At 46.8% G+C, this 24,800-nt stretch overlaps 1 protein-coding gene across 5 annotated transcripts; it reads right to left on the reverse strand.

Moving 5' to 3' along the window:
• Positions 1-1,004: 1,004 nt before the first annotated feature.
• On the reverse strand, positions 1,005-24,130 carry cdc42bpb (CDC42 binding protein kinase beta (DMPK-like)). Of its 5 annotated transcripts, XM_041975414.1 has the most exons (40): positions 23,413-24,130; positions 21,773-21,864; positions 17,902-17,985; positions 17,708-17,803; positions 17,471-17,619; positions 16,535-16,628; positions 16,249-16,449; positions 15,731-15,979; positions 15,428-15,656; positions 14,138-14,245; positions 13,928-14,061; positions 13,597-13,839; positions 12,811-12,921; positions 11,959-12,203; positions 11,772-11,877; positions 11,373-11,497; positions 11,185-11,290; positions 10,844-10,906; positions 8,844-8,992; positions 8,663-8,760; positions 8,343-8,422; positions 8,146-8,190; positions 7,564-7,638; positions 7,412-7,483; positions 7,199-7,304; positions 6,963-7,099; positions 5,512-5,651; positions 5,343-5,424; positions 5,049-5,265; positions 4,829-4,891; positions 4,132-4,373; positions 3,682-4,036; positions 3,510-3,607; positions 3,346-3,430; positions 3,149-3,266; positions 2,915-3,032; positions 2,490-2,723; positions 2,011-2,119; positions 1,854-1,915; positions 1,005-1,743 (listed from the first exon to the last, which is right to left on the reverse strand). In XM_041975414.1, exons 1-40 carry the CDS (start codon positions 23,579-23,581, stop codon positions 1,621-1,623), a joined length of 5,412 nt encoding a protein of 1,803 aa, XP_041831348.1. In that variant the 5' UTR covers positions 23,582-24,130; the 3' UTR covers positions 1,005-1,620. The 5 variants fall into 5 exon arrangements, with proteins under 5 accessions (XP_041831348.1, XP_041831350.1, XP_041831349.1 ...); XM_041975416.1 differs by lacking the exon at positions 10,844-10,906 and having other exon boundaries at positions 23,413-24,129; XM_041975415.1 differs by lacking the exon at positions 8,146-8,190 and having other exon boundaries at positions 23,413-24,129.
• Between the last annotated feature and the right edge of the window lie 670 nt (positions 24,131-24,800).

Below are 24,800 nucleotides of genomic sequence, written 5' to 3' on the forward strand. Positions count from 1 at the left end.
TCACCCCAGACTTCCTTAAAGTGAACACCTGAAACATCTTGACTCACCACAGACGCAGGATGTAAAATCTGTCTACACAAGTCAAACAGGAGCCTCGTCAGCAGTTTCCACTCCAGTGATGAGCTGAGAATTTACAGAAATGCACCTCATTTTCTCCACATTTATGAAGCCGTGTGCAGTTATTTATAAATCGTATTAATGGTGAAATAAACCTGATTTCCATTTTCAGCCTCAAAGCAGAAACCTGCTAAAACCAGAACCAGATCAAGTTCAGTTCTACAGGATTTAAACTGTGATGCTCATCAGCTGAGCCAAGAAATTAAACCTGGAAGGACAGAGACCAGAAGGGTCATCCACTGACCCTAAAGAGGTCAAATACAGTAAAATTATAAACCAGAGCTGACCCAGGTCAACCAACAGGACCTGCTCGGTAAAGCAAGTCAAATGATGTTTGCTGCCCCCTGCTGGAAACATCTGAACTCATTCTGCTGCTTTTTTAATGTAAAAACTCTTTTCACTGATGCAGAAACTCCAAACAGGTGACACCTGCATCACCTGTTGGAGGTGGCGGCTACTACAGGTGGAGCCATTTTATTAGTGAAATATTAAGATGAACAAAAACTGAAAACAGAAAAAACTGATTTCTGACATTCGTCTGTTTCCAGATATTCCAGAGAAAGTTTTCCAAACTTGTTCTGGAATATCTGGAAAACTTTCTCATGGAAAACGATCAGCACGCTGGACCAAAAGGAAAGAACTAAAACTCCTGTTTCCTACAGGTGCAGTTTACCTGTGTGTGTGTGTGTAGGTGCACTTAACTTGTTTTGGTGCATTATAAATTTACAGATTACTCAGTTTAGATGCAGGTAACCTGTTCAGGTGTGGTTTACCTGTTCAGGTGTGGTTTTCTTGTGCCGGTGCATTCAATTTGTTCAGATGCGATTAACCTGTGCAGCTGTAGTTTACCTGTGCAGGTGATCGCAGGTGTGACACTGAGGCTCAGATTCTCTTTAGCTTGGTTTATTGTGGTTTTTGGCTGCTAATATTTTATCATTACAAAGATTCTTTAACTGGTGATTCTGGAAGAAACAAAAAGCAGTAGTGTTCAGGTGTGAAACCACTCACCTGCCCCACCAAAGCAGATGGCAGGTCAGGCTGAGGGGGGAGGGGCAAAAGGAAAGATTATCACTGACAAAATTAACAATAATTTTTCTTCTACAACAACCATGATGATGATGATGATGATGTGCAACTTTAACAAAACTTTAAAATTAATTAATACAGTGTTTTTTCTTGAGTGAGACCTCCCATCTGTCAGGAATTAGCCACAGTTAGCTCAGCAGCTAACACATGCTACAACTCAACAGGAAGTTATTTAATACAGAAGAACAGGAAGTGACTGGTCCCATGGCGCATCCAGGTATAGATCCTCACACAACGGTGTCAGAAGGGATTTTAAAAAGGGGGCGGGGCTTCCCAGCAGGTAAAATCCAACAAAATATAAGCAGCAGGAAACTCAAGACACCCCGTCACAATAAAATCTTCAAATTAAAAGCTAAACTTTCAGTCTGCAGCTTGATTGGTTCATTCAGCCGTCCTCAGCCATGTGGGCGCAGGGCCTCAGGGCTCATAGTCCAGACCATCCAGGGTAAGCTGGCTGCGGTGGGGAGAGTTGGGGCTGGGGGGGCTGCTTGGGTTGGAGCTGTTCGAGGGGGTCGAGTGTTTGGTGGAGTCCGAATCCGGCTGAGTGAGAGACACCCAAAACACATGCAGGGAATGAGAGGGAGACCGAGAGAGATCATAAAAGTTCTGTATTGATTGTTGACACATTTGATTGTTGACAACTGTGTTACCTCTCTGTCCAGGTCCTGGTCCACGTCACAGGTGCTCCGGGTTGAGGCCCCTCCCCCAAAATCTGAACCAATTAACACACAATCGATGAGGATGACATCACAGTTTAATGCTGTGCAACATCACTGCTCAGCAGGATGAGGGTGTGTGTGTGTTTACCTGAAGCTGTGCGAGTGATGTGAGACTTGCTCCTCTGTTGCCGGGATATACTGGACAGTGGGCGCGGCTTATCTTTAGCAGAGTCCTCCTGAGAGGAAGGCATCACACTCTACACAAACACACACAGGAAGACGGTTACACATCAATTCTTGTTCAGCTGTCTTTAGGGCTCCTCTGAAGTTCTGGATTTTGGACCCGTCCAAGGTCCGTGTGCATGTTCTGAGTTTGTTGCCATATAAGATCAATCAATAGGACAATAATCAATATCTGTTAAAAGGAGAATGAAGGGCAGATTTATTGATCAGTCGATTACTAGCAGCAGTTTTTAATACTGAGTTTGCAGGACGTCTTCACACATCTGATTATCAATCAATAGATCAATAAATCAGGTGGTTGCATTCAAGTCACACGTGAGGTCATCATGTGACCTGAACAGCTGACCACTGACGAGGAGGAGGAAAAGAGAGAAGGTGGCCTACCCTTCCCAGAGAGGAGATGGAGGGAGAGGAGGAAGAGGAGGAGGAAGGCTGCAGGAGACTCTGCTGGGAGGAGGAGGAAGAGGAGGCCTCTTTCTGCAAGAAGGCGCCGGCCGACGCCGACGTCATGTGATAGACGTGCTCAAAGTTGGAAGGGGGAGAGATGAGGGTGTGACGGGAGGAGGAAGAGGAGGGAGAGGGAGACGGGGAGGGTGAGAGGGAGGTGAGGTCACCAACCTGAACATCAAGGAGGAGAAGGAGGAGGAAAAGGGGTGAGGAAGGTGAGACAGGGGGACAGAAGAGAAGAGAAGAGAGGAGAGGAGGAGTCAGTGTGATGAACGGAGTTGTTCGGGATGAGGTGAGGGAGGAGAACATGCTGGGAGGAGGGGAGCACGAGGAGAGGAGGAGGAGCAGAGAGGAAGAGTTACCAGAGGGAGGTCCATCAGGACCTGCATGCCATCTCCTGGTCCCATGTGGGCCACATGGTTGAAGTTGGTCGGGTTAGAAATCATCTTGGACCTGAGCTCAGGATCCCTCAGCATCTCCCTGATGCACAAACAAACATTTCATAAACGTTTCATCGGTTTTTCAATGCGCCAAGTCACAGATTTAAAGAGCTGACACAGCACTTTTTGTGTCAGTTTAGCATTCTGCTGAGTCACCTCCTCTGCTGCAGTCTTTCCTCTTCAGGAACCTTGAACAGGAACTTCCTTTTGCTGCGAGTTCGGACCATCAACTTCCGGCTGTGCTCCGATGTCTCTGGGATGGTGAGGTCGCCCTCTGATACACAAGTAAAGGGACATTAACATCTGTATTCAGGTGTTTGTGAGGAGTCGGGTGTATGTGGGTCTGATGTTACCTGATGAGGTGTTGCGGAAGTAAATCAGACGAGGAGGTTCTGAGCTCAGCAGGTTTAGTGTCCCTTCAACATTCAGAGGTCTAATCTGAAAACAGGTTACAGAACAAAGAGTTTTCAACAGGTTCACAACAGTCACCAGACAGTTACGAGTTGTAATTGGTTACCTTGCACAGGGAGATGGTCTGGACCCACTCTGTGGTGTGAATATCAAAAACGTCCACCCCATAGTCACTGTAGACCGTCAGGTGGGAGGAGTTAGAGCCTAACGAGAGAGACAGGTGTCAAACCAGACCACACCCACAACAACTCAAACAGGAACTGGTACAGGTGACGTACAGCATGCGAGCGGCGTGGCGGGCCACATCAGCTCCTGCGTCCGGGACCGGCGGCCCTGTCCGTCCACGTAGATGCCGAGCTGACTGAAGCAGAGCAGCAGCTCATTAGACCCGACCTCCAGGGCGTGCAGGGCATCCAGAGGCTGCTGAGCCAAGAAGGCCAGGGATGGGTCCGATGGGTTCACCAAGCTGATGGGGGAAGACTCCCCCTGCAGGGCCAGCAGGGCGAACCCAGATGGATACCCTACACACAGTCGATCCCGGAGCATCCCCAACCACTGCACGACCCCAGGCGCCTGCACCTCCCACAATTTCTTATGGAGAGGCTTTGCTCGGGTAATCTCGTAGCACTGAACCTGAGGGTGTAGACAGACTCACGGAGTCAGAACAAACCATATCAGAACCAGAGACCGTATCAGAACCAGAGGTCTGCAGCAGCCGCTCGTCTGACCTGACGTTTGACGGCAGCCAGCAGGCAGGCGGGGCCTCCAGGTCGGAGCACACCTGTGGTAAGAGCCTGGCACCCTTTAGTTTCCGCCAGCTTGATGTCGAATGAGGACTCTGCGCCCTCCAGAACTCCCCAGGGGTGAAGGTGCACATGGCGGTTACGACCACAGAGAAGAGCGACGATCTTCTCCTTCGGGATCAGATCAATCTGACAAACCTTCTTACTGTCGGCGGCCCGAACAATCACTGCAGAGAGAAGAAGATGGGTCACTGCAGCCTGTCTACAGGTCCACCTGTTCCTCTAAAGGTCTACCCATCCGTCTGTAGGTGCACCTGTCTGTCCATCCATCTAAAGGTCTACCTGTCTGTCTATAGGCACACCCGTCTGTCCATCCATCTAAAGGTCTACCCGTCCGTCTGTAGGTGCACCCGTCTGTCCATCCATCTAAAGGTCTACCCGTCCGTCTGTAGGTGCACCCGTCTGTCCATCCATCTAAAGGTCTACCTGTCCGTCTTTAGGCACACCCGTCTGTCCATCCATCTAAAGGTCTACCCGTCCGTCTGTAGGTGCACCCGTCTGTCCATCCATCTAAAGGTCTACCCGTCCGTCTATAGGCACACCCGTCTGTCCATCCATCTAAAGGGCTACCTGTCTTGTCTACCTGTCCCTCTGTCCAAATGTTCATAAGTGTGTATCTCACCATCTCTGGTGACCTCGACCACAAACAGCCCGTCTTCTGTTCCCAGGGCGATCCTCTCCCGATCTGCACGCAGAAAAAAATCAAATCAAGACTGAATGAGATTAAACTGATCAATCATCAGATGTTTGATGAGCCTGCAGGTCCACCTCAACAGAACAACAGACCAGATCCTGGTCAGAACTGAATCTAATGGGACCAACAACCTGGTCCTGTGACTGACCGAGCACAGCAGCGGAGAGCGTGGTCTTGATGATGGGCAGCGAGGCGTCGTAGGCCTCGTGCAGAACGTGGACCTGCTGGCTCTTCAGCTGGTTCTTGGTCAGGATGCTCTGCAGACCTTCCAGGATACGGACCCACTTCTTCTTCTCTGCCTCACTCTCTGCCAGGACCAGCAGGGACACGGAGGACAGCTGCGAGATCAGCTGTGAGGACGTCACCTGATGAAAACAACAACAATCAGGTCGGAGCACGGGCCGGGTCCAGACGGTGGTTCAGACAGCACAGGGTTTCCTACCCTGAAGATGCAGGGGACATCCTTCCTAGTGGCGTGGATCACATCTGATGCCAACACGGAGCTGACGGTCAAATCCTCGTCTCTGTAACAGACCAGAATTTGTTTACATCAGAGCTGCAGCGAGTCATCCTGACCCGGATCCTGAGAGTAGAGCAGCCGGTGAGTCTACCTGAGATCCAGAACCAGACTGGCCACAACACCCGGCTGGGTGGACTTCCCCTCTGGGATGTCATAGAGGAACAGTTTGCAGTCAGAAACCACAGCGAACGCTCGCTGCCAGCCTTTCTTCACGCCGCTGGGTTTTGGGACCTGACAAAGGAAACAAAGGAGTCTGGATATGTGTTGGGTTCTGGTCCGGTCCAATTTAAAGACTAACCAAACAGAAAAATACAGTTTTTGTTTAAATATTTGTTCCAAAACCAAAATAAAAAAGCCACATCCCTCTCTGGACACGATGGGCTGAACCGTGTATGAAGCTGCTTGACAAACACAAACGAAACTATTTACATATTTTTTCTTTTTTGCTATTTGGTTATTTATGCTACTATTTACCTACTATCCTAACAAAAACAACTCCAACTCTGCTTGTTTTTGGCTCAACTGTGTGTTAAACATTTTCTTGGCTTCATTCCAGCCAGAGGACCATTAATTTTTGTTCTTTTCAGGCACACACAGAATTTTCTGGTCACTTTTTCATATTAGGCTGCTCCTGATTGGACCTTTTTTAAACTCTTATATTGCTCTAAAGTTTGAAGGGAAGTGGTTTTGTCATGATTTTCAGGTCAAAATAAGCGGTCTCTTAGCAAAATTCTAAAAATGATCATTTTTATTATGAACGTGATATATAATGGTGTTATGGTGGATCCCTCATTGTCTCTAAACAAACGCTACATTTTGTGTCTGGATTATAAACCTGGACAGGGAAAACGTCCGTAGATCCCCTAAACGGTAAGCTATCCATCACAATTTACCCCACAGTTACACACTACCGTTTCTGAGAACTAGTTGACAATATAAGCGATAGTCCACGAACTAGCGGCGTTTTAGGGTTTAACCAGATCTCACCCTGACAGTCTGGCCAGTCTCACTGGGTTGTCTGATCCACAGATTTTAAGTAGAACAAATCATGATGATTCAGCCTCAAACTCCGAGGCTGCTGCGGTCCAGTTTAACTACACTTAATGACCATGTAACTGCCACAGAAGACGACTTGTGTTCAGAGGGAGATTCTGAGGGTGGAGGAATTAGTGGTTGTTGATGCTGTTTGGGAGAGATGGAGGCTCTGACAAAGAAGGATTTGGTTTCTCCTGGAAGCACAACAATCTACAGAGTTTCCTCCTCCTCCGGTCATTTAACCTGCAGTTGTTTAGTGGGTGGGGTTTCAGATGGTTGTCATCTGTAACTCCACCACTAGATGACCACCAGAAACTACTGAAGATAAAACGAAGACGAGAGTTGTGATTGTGTTTAGAGCCTGAAAACGGCCCCACATGGTCCAGCACACACACCTTCCTCCCCATCCATCCATCCATAAATAAATAAATAAATACATTTTCTTTTGAAATGAATGAAAAAGAAACGAAAGGATTAATCAGAACCAGGTCAGGTCTGCGGTCTCACCCTGACGTAACCTTTGTAGGCGGTTCCGATGCCCCTCTGCACATCGATGCCTTGTGGCCTCTTGGCCTGCTCTGCTGGGATTGGACAGACCAGGGGGGCGTGGTCTTTGCAGGTCACGTGACAGATGAAGGAGCACACTGAGGACGGACAGAACCACAGTCAGACACCGAACACAGTGCTCCTGGGTCAGGGTTCTAGTTCTAAAGTACTGTGGGATCGGATCAGAGTGGATCTACCTTCACAGGCGTAGCCTTGCCGGCTGAGGCCTACCATCAGGGAGGTGCAGTGGGTGCACTGGGTCGGAGTAGAGAACGTCTTGATGCTCAGCTGGTGGGCTTTGGGCTGAAATACAAACCAGCCAAACAAAGCTTTACTAAAACGAGTCGACCCACAGAAAATAAAAAGACAACCTGAAACGGACCACTCAGGTGTGAGACGGGTTGGCGTACCTTTGGTGTGGTCACCGCTGAGCTCTGGAAGGTGGGGGAGGGGCTTTCAGGGACAGATGCTGCTTTCCCATCCTGTAGACCCAAAAAGAACTGGTTCAGTCCGGTAAACAAACACTTCTGTGGAACTGTAAACTAGAAGTACAACAACTGACCTCATGTTCAAAGGTAGAGGAAGGTGAAGGGGTCATGGTCTCAGATTTCAGAGGGGCGGAGTCAATGTCTGCAGTCTGCAGGTAAAAGAAAATGACCAGGTGATCAGCTGATCATGATCCCCTGTTCGTTCATGTTCATGTGACAGTTAGTACTACTATATTATTACTCCACTGATGTACTAACTTAGTACTTCTAAATGTAGTTCTTTTAGAATATGATTCAGGTAGTAAAACAACTATGGTGATACTACAGAGAAGAAATACTAACAGAAATACTACAGGTTAGATTTACTGTAGTATTTCTAATATTAACTGCAGTGTTTCTACAGTAATATGAGGTACTATAACAGTATTCCCTAATGTAGTACTACTTTAGTGTTCAGTATTCACAGATAAGGAAGGACTGCTGCCACAAGGGCCTTCGAGTGTGGGCGGAGTTTAATCAAATGGATTGGATCATGTGATATGGGCGTGGTCTTCTGTCTCATTATAACTGAGGTCAGACCAGATAGGTAGAGGACAGACAGAAGGTTGTGAGGACAAATACGCTGAGGATTGTGGGTGACAGCCAGGTGAACTTACTTCTTCCCAAAGGGCGAGCAGTGAGGAGGTGGAGCAAACTGACGCCTCAATGTTACAAAAAGTAAAAAAAAAACAAGCAACAACAACTTGAGTCAACAGCTACACCTATGTGACATCATCAGCATGTGACCTGTTGTATCTGTGATGCTAACTGTGATTGGTCAGACAGGGAGGAGAGAGGCAGATAGGCGACTCACTCTGAAGGTGAGGTCTGGAGCCAGAGGAGACGTGTTAAAGTATTCAAAGATGGAGTCCTGGAAGTCTGGAAGCTTTAGACCTGTAGACATAAAAGGTTCCACACAGAACTGGTTTTCAGTTGATGGTGCACAGAAACTACTGGGAGCCTTAAAGGACTACTGGAATGAATCCTAAAATTCCCATCAGCATCCATGACAAACCTACAAGAGGTTTAAACTGTTTTGGACGAAATCACCCCAACATTCATGTGGTTTTCATAACAACAACCAAAAACTGAGGGGGAGGGGTTTGTCTAGGTGGGCGGGGTTAATAGGCACACCTTTGTCAGAGCGGGAGCGGCTCTCCTCCACCTCCTTCCTGAGATTCTCCATCTGCTCCACCATCTCCCTGCTCTTCTCTTCAGAGTCCTTCAGCTTACTGCAGACACACACACACACAGCCAGGTAAGGACACACACACACACAGGTGAAAGGAGGGGGGGGCTTGGTGTGACCTCTGACCTCTCCAAGTTGATGTTGGAAGCCTTGACTTTGCGCAGCTCCTCCTGAACGAGCTGTTTGGCTCTGATCTCAGCATCCAGAGCCGACTGGAGCTCCAGACGGGCCGACATGTCCAGTTTCTGGCTGCGACGCACCTTCCACAGCGGGTCCTATGTCAGGACACAGAAATACACCCTGAAGTACAGTGTTTTTTTTATCAAAACCCCACCAACATCATGGTTACTGGGGTAACACAGAACTCATGTTTGTGTCCCCCTTTCACACAAAGGCAAATGGACCAGTGAGCCAATCAAAGCTGCCAATAAGCACTGTGACAGAGTTTATAATGTCATGTCAGAGCAGAAGATGGCTGATGACATATCATGACATTCCAGTAATATTACTTATGACATTCCATGCAATATCATGACATATGACATCATATTATGACATAAGAAATATCCCGACATTCCAATAAATATGACAAATTCTGATGTCCTATTAAATATCATGACATTTTATCACATTCTCTCATGACATCATGACACAGCACCCTAACCCTAACCAAACATGGTGTCCGAGTGTTTGGCCATTGTAAAGGGTGAGGACCCCCCACCAACCTGAAGTAACCTAAATCCTCTATTTGGACATTTATAAAGGGTCTGAATAAAGAGTGTATAAGAATCACACAAGCAAGAACTTGCCAAAAATTAATAATGATTAATTAGAGGCTTTGTAATTAAATAACCTCGATTAATCGCATTTTAATCGGATAACATTTGTCCCAAAAAGCAGCATTTTTTAATTTTAAATGCATTTTAGAGGACGACTGAATCAAATCATAGACACAGGCATTAAAATTGTAAACTCAAGCTCTAGTAAAGTCTGAAAAAATGCATTTAATGGCATATACATTCAAAATGATAGAAAGAGAAACAGAAAATATCCCTGCCCCAAAATGAACAGAGCTAAAGTTAAAGTGTTAAAGTTAAGCACTTTAACTAGCAGCTCCAGATGTTCTCTCATTAGGAGTCTACAACATGTTACAGAACTTTTAACTCTTTAAATGTTTTCCTCCACATTGCTCATTAATATCCGCCGGTAAGCCAGGACGGGATCAGCCAGCAGCAGTCTGGAGCAGAGGCCAACGTCTCCTGACTGCAGCTGTAGGCGCTGATGGACGGAGGAGGGCGGAAGCTGCTCATTGAGAAGATGTAAACGTGCTTTTGAGTCAGTTTCCAAAATATCACCAGAAAAAGTCTCAGAAATCGTTCCGGGTTGTTCGGAACGCAAACTGCAATCATTTTTTTAAAGTGGCATTTTTTAAATTTAATTAATCGTAATTAACGTGTTAAAGTCCCACCACTATAATGATATAAAAATGAGTATATAAAAGATGTAATGGACTAAATAAACAGGAAAGAAAGAAAAAAAAAGATGTTGGCGTTTCATTTAAGCAGCATCCAGCATCCACACAGTCTTAACATCCCTCTCCTGAACTTCCAGATCTTTCTAAGATGCTGAGAAAATTCCTTTCAAACCAACTTAAACTTACAAAACCTCGACTCTATGAAAGCTTGCTGTCTCTTCCTAAAATCTCCAAAAATCTGAAAACACAATCTGAGCTCTGACCTGCTGGTTCTGGCAGACCAGAGAAACTGAAAAAATCTTTACTCATCCATTGAAGTTCATTATCTCCTCCATTTTTTTCAGATAATTTTCTATGAAAAATTGATAATTAGGATCCAGAACTCTTTCAAAGACTCTAACGACTGATCCACATGATTCGGACTATCTTCACTGGCTTCCTGAAAGAATTTTAGAACCTTCAGAAGTGATTTTTGTTCCAGTTCGACACCACAGAAACCATAAAAAGGTGGTCCAGAACTCAGATCTGATGTTCTGGAGCTTACCATGGATGGTCCACATGAAAGCCAGAGCCATGCAAGCGTGATGGACCCCCCTCTGATGAGGGTCCTGATTGGCAAAAAGTGATAACAAATAAATAAATAAAAACTCACCCTTCTGTCCCCACCAATAGGAGGCCAGGGCTTCCTAGGGGGCGTGGCCACTCCTGACTCAGGCTAACACGCAGGTAAAAAACAATCACAGAGTCAGGACGGCTGACACACCTGAACGGGTGCAACAATCCTAGATGTTTACCTAAAGTCAGGTAAACAGACCTCCTCTGCCTCAGTAACCTTCAAACCAGGCATGATTACACCTGAGAGCTGCAGGCAGGTGGGTCACATGACATCCCTAAAACTGAATACTGACTGACTGTCCAGAACTCCAGAATGGCCAGGTGGTGACTGAGATTTGAACTGTCTGGGTTCTGGTTCTGAGTGGATTTGTGTGTTACCAGAGGTCTGGTTCCCAGACTGGAACTGCGCAGTGTCTCCAGTTCCTCCGTCATCTTGGTGGCCAGAGCCTGCAGGTAGCCTCGAGCGTCCTTCTCGTCGCTGACCCTAAACATAGCGGACACAGCAGCGTTAGTTTTAGCGCCCCCAGTGGCCGAGCGCCACGTCCCGGGTCAGACCAGAGACTCACCACTGGATGATCTCCGCTATCTGAGCCTCCCAGTGGGCCACGCTCTCCTTTTTAGATGACAGGTCCTGGAGCTCGTCCTCCAGCTGCCGGTTCTGAGCAGTCAGGTTGTCCACAAACGAACACAGCTGGAGAAGAAGACACAAAGTTACAGAACCACAGCAGAACCACATGTGAGGCCTGCAGAACCACAGCAGAACTTCTGCAGAACAACAGCAGAACCACATGTGAGGCCTGCAGAACCACAGCAGAACTTCTGCAGAACAACAGCAGAACCACATGTGAGGCCTGCAGAACCACATGTGAGGCCTGCAGAACCACGGCAGAACTTCTGCAGAACCACAGCAGAACCACATGTGAGGCCTGCAGAACCACAGCAGAACTTCTGCAGAATCGAATCACCTTGTCTGTCTCTGCCGTCAGTTTGCGGTTCTCTTCTGTCAGCAGGTTCTTCTCTCGTTCATGTTTCTCCTTCAGAGCAGAAACAGCCTCATCCATCTCGGACTGCCTGCAGGGACACAGACACACCTGGTTCAGGACTCCCCTGCCTCTGGTCTGATCCTGGACTCGTCTCTGGTTCTGGACTCACCTGTCCCTTTTAGCCTTTTCCAGCTTGTCTCTGAGCTGCAGCAGCTCCTTGTTGGAGGTGAGCTGAGCCCCCTCAGACTCCTGCAGGTCTTTGCGGAGGGTCTTGAGCTCGTTGGAGTGGGTCATGTCCCGCCTCAGCAGCTCCTCTTCATAGAACAGAACCTTCTTATCAAGCTCCGCCTTCAAACGGGACAGCTCCTGCTGTGACTCCGCCCCCCCAGCTGCTGCTCCTCGACCCTGCTGAGACTGGGACCACAATCAGAACAAGAGTCAGTACTAGACTAAGGTCCAACCACAAGCATGTCCAGTTATTACTGGACTTAGCAGACATTCACCTGGGTTAGGACCTCTATCTGGTCCAATTAAACTCAACCTAATCCAGTTTGGTTCTGTTTAACCCGGCCTAGTTCAGTCTGGCTCAGTTTGGTAATGTCTGGTCTAGTCTAGTTCAGTCTGGTTCTATCTGGCCAGTTCATGCTGTTTCATGCTGGTTTAGTCTTGTCTAGTCTGGTTTGGTGTAGTTCAGTCTGGTTCAGGTTAAAGTGGTCTGGTCCTGTATTAACTGGGTTTGGTTCAGTCTAGTTCAGTCAGGTTTTGTGTGGTTCAGCTGAATTTAGTCTGATCCATTTGTACTCAGTCTGATTCTATCTGGTCTAGTTTAGTTCATTCAGGTCCAGTTTAGCTCGGTCTGGTCCAGTCTGGTCCCGTTTGGTCTAGTCTGGTTCAGACTGGTTGAGGTGTAAATACCAGCAGCTGTTCTTTCCTTCCAGCAGCTTGTTGCATAGCTTTTGTTGGATGTGAACATGTAAAGAACTAAAGTCCTGACCCGGATGTGGATGACGAAGCATCTCACCTTCAGGCTCTGCAGCTCCGTCTCCAGCTGCTTGGAGTAAACCTCGCTGTTCTCCCTCAGCTTCCTCTCCTTCGACGCCTCCGCCTTGGCCTCGTCCAACTGAGCCTCCAGCTGAAAAACCAACACAGAACCATCAGGCATGAAGTAAAAATGTAGATCAGCCTCCACGTTCACCTGTTCAACATGTCAAGTTTGGTCATGATGGGTCCAGTTTTTACAGATTTGGATCTTCTAACATGTTTGGACCAAAAAAAAAAAAAAAAAAAACTGAAATCTCTTCTAAACTGTGCATCATGCTTTTATGTTTTCATTCAAGATTGATGTACAAAAAATATAAAGTTGTTGTGGTAACGTACAGGTCCTGAACAAGCTTACTGAGCATTAGAAAATGTATCTGAAGATATCTTGGATTATCAAGCGCAGATAAGTGAAGTTACAGGGTTTGTCTCCCTCTGCTGGAACTCAGGAGGAGGTGCAGGAAATGAAGAGCAACAAAGACCACAGGAATGAGCTACAGCTCCAACTCCTTCACTTGATGTTTATTTTTATCCTGACAAAGTTGATTTCAGATCAGACTAACCTTCACACTTTGTCTACTCAGCATGAGGAAGACTAAGGTGAGAAGCCCAGACAGGAAGTGAAGAAGACTTGTTGAAATGATAAATAGAAGTTCTACTGGACCGTTTAGATGCTGCTGTGTTTACTGTCTGAACAAAAACTGGTAAATCTGTGCAGCAGGAAGGTCGGCGCAAGTCCTGATATCATCACCTCCCTCCCCTCACTAACCTCCTTGCGGTTCTTCTCTGTTTTGCGGATTTCCTGCCTCATGGCGTCCATCTTCTGCAGGAGTGCATCCATCTCCTCCTCTTTGTCTCGGAGCTGACGGGACAGCCGCTGCTTGGAGGAGCGGAGTTCGGCCATCCTCTCCGACAGTTCCGAGAACTCCTGCAGGGCCAGCTTCCTCTGAGAGTGGGCTTCCTTCAGCTCTTTGGTCTGACTTCTCAGGCGGTCCAGAGAGTCGGCCAGTTGCTGCTCAGAGGAGGATGAAGAGGACCATCAGCTGATCCAGCAAAAATGAAGAGTCTCACATCAAAGTACAGCGAGCAGCTCCGTTTACCTTGTGGACTTCATCCTTTTCCTGTCTCAGCGTCTTCACCTGTTTCTCCAGGGTTTTAAGTTTGGAGGCGGAGCTCTCGTAGTCCTGTCTGAGCGTAACCGCCTCCTCCAGCTGGTGCTCCAGCCTATCAGAGTCTGCCACACAACAGAGAGGTTTAAAACCAGGACGCTGTTAAAAACTACCAAGTTAGAAAATCAGACATCGTCTGACCTGCCAATTTCTTCTTCAGACGCTCGATCTCCTCGTTCAGCTTCTTGATTTCTTTGTCCCGAGTCAGAGTTCCTCCTCGAGCCGGAGCTGCCAAGGCCTGAGTGGACTCTGCAGAGACACCCGGACGTTAGGAGAATTCTTCCTTTTCTACTTTTGTGGCATGTTTGTCATAGATATTTTGACAAAAGGTTAAAGAATGCTACGTATTTATACTCACTTGCATATTTATTAACCCTTAAAACTCTAAGCCATTGTTATTTTTGGTCAACCCTTAGGTTAAAATTATATCAACAGATATAGCAGCATAACGACGAACCAAAAAATTTATTACTAACAGAACTTTGTAGAAATAGCACAACAGTGACCAAGCCTTTTCTCATCTCATCATTCTCTCAAGTCTTGGCTTTCAGGAGAAAAAATATTGTTATTGAAACAAACACACAACAGAAACTATTTCCATGTTTCCACTTTTTCCTCATTTCCAGTTATTCCTGCTACTATTTACCTGCTATCCTCACTAAACCAACTCCAGCTCAGCTGCTTTGTGGCGCCACCGTGCATCAGAAACGTCTTCTTGGCTTTATTCCAGCCATAGAGGAGCATTATTTTTCTTCTTTTCACACACACATAGAACTTTCTGCTCACTGGTTGATCTTTGGCTGCTCCTGATTGGACGTTACCGTCAATCTAAGCTCTCTGATTGGTGGAAAGTCTGACAGGAAGTGGCTTCATCATCATGTCCAGGTCTAAATAGAGGTCTCTTAGCAACATAGTAGTGATAGTGATCTTTTTATGATGAAACGTGATAAATAATGCTGTTATCATGGATCATTGTGGATTTACCAGATAGAGCCTTTGAATAAACAACATTTTGCAGCTGGATTATAAACCTCCTGGATGGGATATAAATGCCTGGAAAATGTCCATAGATCACCTAAAGAGTAGCTATCCATCACAATTTACTCCACAGAGTTACACACTACCACTCCTGAGAAACTGCTGATGATATAAACGATAGAGGTTTGAAGCTTTGCAGAGTTTGAAGGATTAATGGGAGGGGACAAGGTGATTCAAACGTCATGTGAAGTTGTGCTCAATTCCAAGTTAATTGGGATGTATCAAGCAAAGATGTGCAGGAGCAAACGTACACACAGATTCAAACATCAGAACATTTCTGGGTGTGTCTATTTGTCCAGTTTTGATGCTGTTTTTCAGTATGAAATCTATGCATTCCTTTGTACATGAGGCCTCTGGACTTTAACACAGAGCCGCGGAGGTTCTGAGTCTCACCCTGCAGTTTCCGGTTCAGCTCCTGTTTCTCCTGCTCCAGCCGTCGGATCCTCCTCTCGAAAGCCTCCACTTCCTGCCCTCCGCCTCCCCCCTCCTCCTGCCGGACCCCCGGCGCTGCCTGGCTGATGGAGCTGCGGTCGGAGAAGCAGCTGTCGGTGGTGAACGTGAAGCCGACGAAGGGAAGATGCTGCCCGGTGAAGCCGGTGTGAGACACCGGAGGGCTGATGTCCTGTAGGAAACAGAACCATCTTTACTCTGAACTCTCAGCTGCTGCAGGTGTCATGTTGATGGTCCAGTCCTTACCGGGTTCTTCAAGACATCGTCATCCACATCAAAGTTGGAGGTGTCAGTGGGTGATGACACGTCAGGGATGTAGGGGGCCTCCGCAGACCGGATGTTGTCCCAGTTTATCCCGCTGAAGAACGCGTGGCTCTTGAAGTCTGAGATCCCGTTGAGTCCGAGCCGTCGTTCTCTGGAACACAGCAGGCGCTGGATCAGATCCTTGGCGTCTTCAGACACGTCGCTCACATGGGAGGGGAACTGGAACCGCTCCTGGGGAAGAACCAGAGTGAGGCTGTTAGCCAGAGGGGGGTGCTAGCGAGACAGGACAGCAGAGTGAGACGTCCGTCCACCGAGGGAAACAAGTTCAGATTTAGAAACAGGAAGTAGGACGAGGGTCTGGAGACAAATGTAACCTGGAAACGGCAGCACAGGACACAGCTCGACGTTGTAGCAACACTGGGATCAGAACTGCCACAGTAATCTGATTACTTAACAGTTACAGTAATGTCATTACTCATGGAGGTCTCAGTGGTTCTGACCTCGTGATTCATGATCTTTCCATAAGTCTCCACCAGCGACTCAGCATAGAACGGCGTCTCTCCGTACAGCATCTCGTACATGCAGACTCCCAGAGACCACCAGTCGCACTCGGGCCCATAGCGGCCCATCCCGTCCTCCATCGCCTGCAGGATCTCTGGGGAGATGTAGTCTGGAGTCCCCACCGCCACTGAGGACTGCACCTGCAGCAGCCACAGGAGGAGGAGCCATGACACACCTGCACCAGCATACCTGTGACTCAAGCATAGGCACGTGTGTGTGTGTTACCGTGCCGTCCTCCATCATGCGGAGACATGAACCGAAGTCTGCGAGCCGGATGTGACCATTGACGTCCAGCAGGACGTTGTCGGGCTTGATGTCTCTGAAAACAACATGATGACATCATGATGACATTATAGCCACAAATAAGCCGTCAGTCAGGGCTTCATGTCCACCAACAAGCTGTCCATCTCATCACAAGGTCAGAAAGAGGACGCGCTGAGACATAAACTGTCCCTGTGTCCACCTCCGTGTTTAAGGCGAGGCTGCAGGTGAGTAGCGTCAAATTTAACAGATATCACAATGAAACTTTTCTGGTTTGGTCCTCACATAAAGACTATTTTCTTTGCTCTGCAGGTTTTCTTAAACTTTTTGCTTAAGGCGACACACAGCAGGTAAGAACCCTGTTTTTTCACCACCAGATTTCTTCTGAGATTTTTGTTTTTCCTCCCTCTATACATCTTCTTTAGACTGGTGGAAAGAAAACGCCCTGGACGCGCTGGGGTTCGCGTAAAACGGCAAACTGTAAGTAAGGTTTGAAGAGATTTGGGTGCACATGCAAAGTATTGTGAAATAAACACCTAGAATGTGAAGTTTTAACATTCTTCTTTCACTAGTCTGAAAGAAGACACGAAGAGGAAGAAAAAGGAAAAAGATCTCAACATTGACCAGGTGCTGAACAAACTGGTCTTGCCTTAAATAAAGTTCAGGATAAGGGCAAAGCAGGATGTGACTACATCTCCCAGAGGACACTGCTGCTAGGAACAACACTTCCTGTGGAAATGGTCATGTGACTGAAAGAATCTGTTATGTGGACTGTGCTTCATTGTTGTTACCTTGGCAAGTAGACGGTAACAAGAGCACATGATGAGTTGACATTCCTGTGTAAAATTCACCCACTGTACCGAGAGGACATTCCTAGTATTCCCAGTAATCCCAGTGTACCTGTGGATGTAGTGCTGCTGGTGGATGGAGTGGATCGCCAGAACCATCTCCGCCACGTAGAACTTTGCCATGTCCTCAGGAAGACGATCCTCAAACTTACTGAGCAGCGTCAGCAGGTCTCCGCCCACGTAGTAATCCATCACAAGGTACTGCAGGACAGGAACACACAGGTACACGAGACGTTACCAACCGGAGGAACCAGAACTCTGAGACGGGTCCACTGAAAGCAGAACTAACCAGGAAGTTCTCGTCCTGGAAGGCGTAATGCAGAGTGGTGATCCACTGACTGTCTCCTTTGACCAGAACGTCACGCTCCTCACGGAAACACGCCGTCTGCACAGAGAACACAGCAACATGATGACATCACAGCTACGTGCCACATGATACAGAGGATGAAGGTGTGATGAAGACGTGATGAAGACAACACCCACTTCAGCTCTCTTTAGCATCTCCCACTTATTGAGGATCTTCATCGCATACACCCTTTCAGTGTTCTTCATCTTCACCACGGCAACCTGAGATGGACGAGAGACATCAAAACAGACTAAGAGAGAGACAGAGAGAGAGAGAGAGAGAGAGAGCATAAAGGCAACATGGAGAGCAAGGTGGGCGATAAACACAGAGAGAGAGGGGCGACAGACAACAGAGCGAGATGGGCGAGAGACCTAAGCACAGACTGAGAGAGAGAAGGGCGAGAGAGAGAGAGACTGGCTAGACTTTAACACAAAGTGAGAGAGAGAGATGGGCAAGCGAAATCGACAGATGGAGAAAAAGGGGAGAGAACTTAACACAAGCTACGTTTACTCTGACAAATCTGATCTGATCGGCGATTCCAGCTGACATGTTGACATACCGCTAGATAAAGTGATCTGATCAGCTGTATTTACATGATGTAATACGATCGCAGCGCTTTCGACATGCGCAGCGCCTACTAGTTGGGAAGAAGTGTCTTCTTTTTGTTTTTATTTTTTACTTTGAACCTTTTGACTGTCAAAATGAACAATAATCCTTAACTCTTTCAGTTTCTAACAAAAAAGTTTCATCTGCCATTGCTCAAGTCTTCTCTGAAACCTACATCACATGACCTCCACGTGGTTCATGCATGCACAGAAACAACATCGCCACAAAACAATCGGAATGAGTGTAAACAGGGTTATTTGTTCCAGCTTAAACCTCCCCTCTTGATCGGAGTGAAAATTATTTCCGATCAAGCCGACATGTTTACATGACGCATTTATTCTGATTGGATGTTGACCGGATTAAAAGTGCTCCATGTAAACGTAGCTACAGACTAAAAGAGAGAGGGGAGAGAGACACTGACACAGACTGTGTCGGATGTGGGTCTGTTTGCCCTCATTTCCGTCTGCATCAGCTCCATCAGATGCATTTTATAATCACTTCTAACGTCCATGTCCACCATCTCCAGGTGTTTCCAGACTGTTCTCTTCCAGTCCCAATGCTTCAGATTGATTGGACCAAGTGTTCTGGTTCTTCAACGTGTTTTCAGTCTAATCTCTATGATGAAGAACACCCCGCCCATCCATGCTTCAGCTGTCCAATCACTCACTCAGCTGCAATGTAAACTACAGACCAGCTTCTGTTCTGGTCGTCCTGGTTCGGAGAGGACCAGGCTGAGTGTGGCAGCAGGGATGGTCCTCACAAGGACAGCGACACAAACCTGTCCTCTGGTATGCGGAGGATGCATACACATGAACACAGCAGGGTGTCCAGCGCTGCTGTGGTTTGAAGAGCTGATCCCAGCCCTACAGAGAAACCCCGCAGTCACGTTTCCAGCAGCTCCAGTGTGAACAGGAAGTCCCAGACACGCTCACATCCTGCTGGGTCTGACCCGGTTTAGGAGTCACCACCAGGCCGGACATGAACACTCTGCTGTTCAGACTTCGTTTCTTCTTGTGTGAAAAATTCCAGCCACACCGAGAGTCATCAGCCCCGTTTACATCACAACGCTGAGACAATAAAACGCTAAAGTTATGAGTTCTGGCCTCTTGTTCACACTGCAAAGATTTGGCAACGGCCTCCAGAGCGAAATCTGGCGCACATGCACTCAGACCCTGCTTAACCCACATCTGTGTCATCTTTTTCATTTATTTGGTCTGTTGAAGCAAAACCTGTTCCTGGTCGAGTATTTATGTCGTCAGATTATATGCACCAGATAACAAGCGGCCGACACGTAAACATGTTGTTGTGTTCTGCTTTGCGGTCGTATGAGGATGCTGTACACACCTGGGTGTGTCACTGCAAAGTTCCTCTGCCCACTAGAGGCCTGGCATGCACACTACATCGCTTCTGATCCTCTTTGCGTTTTCTCCTGCACGGATATATTTTTCATTCTGTTGTGTTAAAGCATAATTTCAAAAACACAAAGGAAAAATATTTTTGTTTTGCGTGGAAACAATGCCGTGGAAACGGCTTGATCCAAGACCGATGGTCACATTCAGCAGGTCTAATGTGCGACTGCTGAGAACATCCAGAACCAGAGCAGATGGGTTAGTTCTGGGCCGTTCATACCATTTTCAGTTCGGTTCGGATGTGAATTTCTCTTATACACAAAACACTGCTTTAAATAACCTAAATATTGTTGGGAACGCGATTGGGCAGGAAACTGAGGGGGGACCTTTTCACTGCTTCACCACTAAACATGCCGCAGAGCAGCTGAGTTACTGGAGCTGTCGAGCAGTGAAAATGAACAGAAAAGTTGTATGATGATGTTGAACATGATGGCGTTTCTGTTCTCCGGAACAAACTCCGCCAGAGGCGCTAACATGTCGTGATCCGCACCCTTCACACGCTCAGGTAAAACTAAAAAAGACGGAGCACGCTCGGAGCAGATGTCGCATGACTACAACAAAAAAGAGCGAGCAAAGGCCAAAGAGCTGGTACTGATGAGTTGTGTGGAGAAAGACAGATTCAATCAGGTCATTACTGGCTGCTGGTAAAACACTTTTTCCTGTAGGTGTTTTATGCCATTAGCAGTTATTTCTGCTACTATTGACCTGCTATCCTCACAAAACTCAGCTGCTTGGTGGTGCCACCGTGCATCAAAAACATCTTGGCTTTATTCCAGCCATAGAGGAGCATTATTTTTCTTCTTCTCACACACACAGAACTTTCTGCTCACTTCTTGATCTTTGGCTGCTCCTGATTGGACATTACCGTCAGTTTAAGCGCTCTGATTGGTCAAAACTTCGGCAAGCAGTGACTAGAAGTCTCATAGCAACATAATAGTGATGGCAATCTTTTTTTTAATTACAAAAATGTGATGATGTTGCTTAATGTATTGATACATTCATCATGGATCACTCATTGTGGATTTACCAGCGTCGCTGAATAAACACATTTACACTCTTAGTAACATAGTAGTGATGGTGATCTTTTTATGATGAAATGTGATAAATAATGCTGTTATCATGGATCATTGTGGATTGACCAGATAGAGCCTCTGAATAAAACTACATTTAGTGGCTGGATTATAAACCTCCTGGATGGGATATAAATGTCTACAAAACGTCTGTAGATCACCTGAAGGGTAACTATCCATCACAACTTACCCCACACACTACCGTTTCTGAAACACTGTTGACAAAATAAGTGATAGCACCCGGGAGCGCTGCAGATCTAGAGAAGTTGTAAGGGTTAATGATGGCTCCGTTCCAATTAGAGGAACTTCAGGTGATTTTTTTGTATGTGCTCATCTTTAATCTCAGAACCGAACATGAGGCTTGGTTTACTGATTAAGTCCATTATAGTCCTGGTTAGTGAGTCAGGATTGGTTAAACCAGCTAACCAGAAGATAACCTGGTTATGTTGAACTTGGTAAGGAGGTCTTCATGCCGAATGATTGACAGGCCGACTGCATGAACCATGTCACGTGTGTGCAGGTGAGTTAATGAATGACATCAGACACACACAGACCCAATGCTGCAACTAAACCACCACAGAAGAAGAATCAGATTCATTTGTGAATGTGCTGAAGGCCAACCTTCTTGTGTGTGTTGACCTGATCTCTGAGTGTCTGCTACAGCTTCCTGCCACCTGTGTGGCACTATGTCATTGGACTGTAGGAAATCATGGTCCATGTAAGTCCAGCTGAAGTTTCCTAACAGTGACTTTATTATAAAATCAGGATTTTATCAGAGCGAAGCAGCATGGAGGATGGTCCGGTTCTGGGAGCTTCGACTGCTGTTGGACCTGCATCTTTACATGAAGTTTAATAATCCTAAGCAGGAAGAACAGAAACACACTGAAGTGAAGAACACACAGGGGTGAAACAGAAAGCCATACCTCTCCAAAGGCTCCTCGGCCAATCACCTTCAGCATCTCGAAGTCGTCTCTGTGCAGCCGCATGTCTTTCACTGTGGTGGTGAAGGGTTTCACTGCAAACACACATTAATGCAAAGGTTCTGAAAAACAAACAACACTGAACATGAGGATCATCATGAAGAACAGTCACGGCACTAGGACCCTGCAGAACCCGTAGACCCCTCACTCATCTTTAATTCATCTGATCTGGGATCAGATTTATCTGGGTCACACACACATAGACACACATAAACCAGAATAGAAACACATCAGAGCCGCAGTAGTCCTGCCTCCTCCTGACTGAACTAAACCTGGAACCAGGTGGACCCAGAGAAACCTCCAGGGTCCTGAGACCCAATGGATTCTGGTCTCCATGGGGTCTGACAGCAGAACTCCACAGAGCAGTGGGAGGGTGGGGCTCTGGCAAGCTCACCATCCAATCAAGATACAGTCTGATCCAGATTCAGGATTAGGTTTGGTTTAACTCGATGTGGTTCAGTTCAGACTGGAACTGGGCCAAAACACGTCAACCCACCTAAGACCAGAGGGTGGTACCACAGGATTCACACACATGACAAAGGATCCACGTGGCAGCAGGTGTGCTAGCGTTTCATTTACTTAATCACCATGGCAACTGATACTGAACATGATCAGGGTTACAGATGCTGAATATATCACCACAGAAACTGATGGTGACTGATGGCAAGTGATGCTGAACACGTCACCATGGTAACTGATGTCATTCTGAGTTTAAATCAGATGTTTTTGTTGGACTGAACTAATTGAAATTGACAGATTTTCTTATCAAACTTCACGTCAATCACCTGATCAGCTAATTGATCACTTAGCTCATCATTTTGGATATTGACCAGTCGAGTCTTCAGTGCAGCAGAAAAATCAGAAACTCAAGTAGCTGCTGGATCCAGGTCACAGAAACCAGGACAGTGTGAAACAGAGACAGATTGAACCAGAACAAAGTAGGCCGAACTGGGCCAGCAAGCAGCTGCAGTCCTCGCACCCAGAATCCAGGAAAGACTTCAACTACCACAACCCTCAAGGTCTCCTGAGTCCTAATTCCAGGACTCAAACTTTACTGATTTTTGTCTTAAAGACCCTTGAATGCCCTCCCCCCCTGAAATTCTTCAGAACCCTGAATCAACTACAGAATCCTGGAACCATCATTACTCCTTCAAGGACCCTCCCCTCCTGTGGAGACTCAAACTGTTAGAGGTTTACTAGAAACCTTTTGGTTTCCCTTTTCCAACAGCCACACCCACTGAGGACGGACCCTTTTAAAATTGAGCGGATCTTAAACTTCTTTGCCCCCTTTAACCTGATCTGTCAGAAGCCCTGAACGCTTCCCCGACTTCCAAGAACCCTCGTGGGGCCCCTAAAGATCTTTAAACATTCCTGGACTGATTCTAGAATACTTAAGACGACCTTCAAAGGTCGCAAGGACCCCAACACTCCCTTTCCAGGACTTTCCAGGTGTCCATAAAAACACCACCAGGGTCCCTAGCGAATACCTGAGGAGTCCCAGGACCGTGAGCGTGTGCAGCGTGACAGATTTTGTGCTGAGACCTGATCCAGGAACAGGTGGAAGAATATCTCCCGGTTCTTACCCCACTCCAGGAAGTCGGTGATGTGCTTCTCCCTCTTCAGCGGGGAGTTGGAGCACTCTATGTAGAGGCAGAGTAGCAGGTCGAGCAGCGCCTCCATGCTGAGGCAACCCGCCGCCTTCTGCTCCAGCAGCAGCTCCTCCAGCCGCTTCAGGCGCTCCTGAGCCGACATACTGACCAAGGACTGGCGTTCGCTGTCCGGCTAATTCTCCCACCGCAACCTGCCGCTCCCTCCGAGTGTGCGCTGCCGCCGGGGCTCCGCTTCCTGCCGAGTCTGCTAGCAGCAGCTAGCCCGTTAGCTCCGGGAAAACATTCCCGACATTTTGAGCCTCCGCTTAACGGTCTGTCGCTGCGTCTCCACCGGTTACCGTCGCAGTGTTGCTTCGTGAGCCGAACAGCCTGCAGGCCCGAGTCTGTCCGTCCTCCGCATGAGCTTTAATCCGGTAAATCTGGACTTTCCTCTCAGAAATCGGGACGTCGGGAACAGCGTCGACTCAGCTTGGCCGCCGCTGCTCCATAACCGTTACTCGGTGTATCAGCCCGGGAACGGGTCTGGGAGCATCGGTACCTGCTCTGCTGGGCTCAAAATGTCCGTCAGCACCGAGAGCCAACGCGCCGGGGGATTACAGGCGGTTTTTGGGTCAGTTAGAGGCAGCTGCCGGTGTGGCTGGTCAGTGGGAATATGGCTGAATTCAGGTCGGATCACCCAGAACAAGCTGGACAAAATAAACCCCGCTTCCGGTCTGAGGAGTTTCACAATAAAACCTAAGTCACGTCACTGCTTCAGAATCACTTCTGAGGTGTTCAACACTAACCATAACCTGACATTAAAAAACGAATTTAATAAATTAATTAATAAAAATGAACATGTGCCAGTATTTACAACACACTGTCCAGGAGAGAAAGAAAGAAAAAAGAGAGGAAAAAATTACCCAAACACAACAACATTGGAATAAAAACATTGAAAAGGGAAGGATTAAAAAAATTGGCAAGTCCTCAGTGGAATGACTTTTAATATGTATCATTTGTGAGTGGAGATTTCCTGTACAGACATTTACATAGTTAATTAAATGTTTTATACATATCGGTGCATAGCAGATATAGTTAATATATCTATTCACATTTTGCATAACAACAACAACAGGAATAACAACAATAATGATAATAACAACAACAACAACCCCAACAATGGGAATCAAATTATAAACACAACATACAAAACTGAAAAGCAACAAAATGAGGTAAAAAATAGAAAACAAAAACAGTAAAAAATAGTTAAATAATGATAAATACTATTGCTACTATCAATAAAAGTAATAATAATAATAATAATATAGAAATAAAAATAAATTATGCTGATTGACAAAATGATAATAAGAAAAGCATCGAAA

The sequence above is a fragment of the Melanotaenia boesemani genome, chromosome 22 (assembly GCF_017639745.1).
Source record: "Melanotaenia boesemani isolate fMelBoe1 chromosome 22, fMelBoe1.pri, whole genome shotgun sequence".
NCBI classification, from domain to species: Eukaryota; Metazoa; Chordata; class Actinopteri; order Atheriniformes; family Melanotaeniidae; genus Melanotaenia; species Melanotaenia boesemani.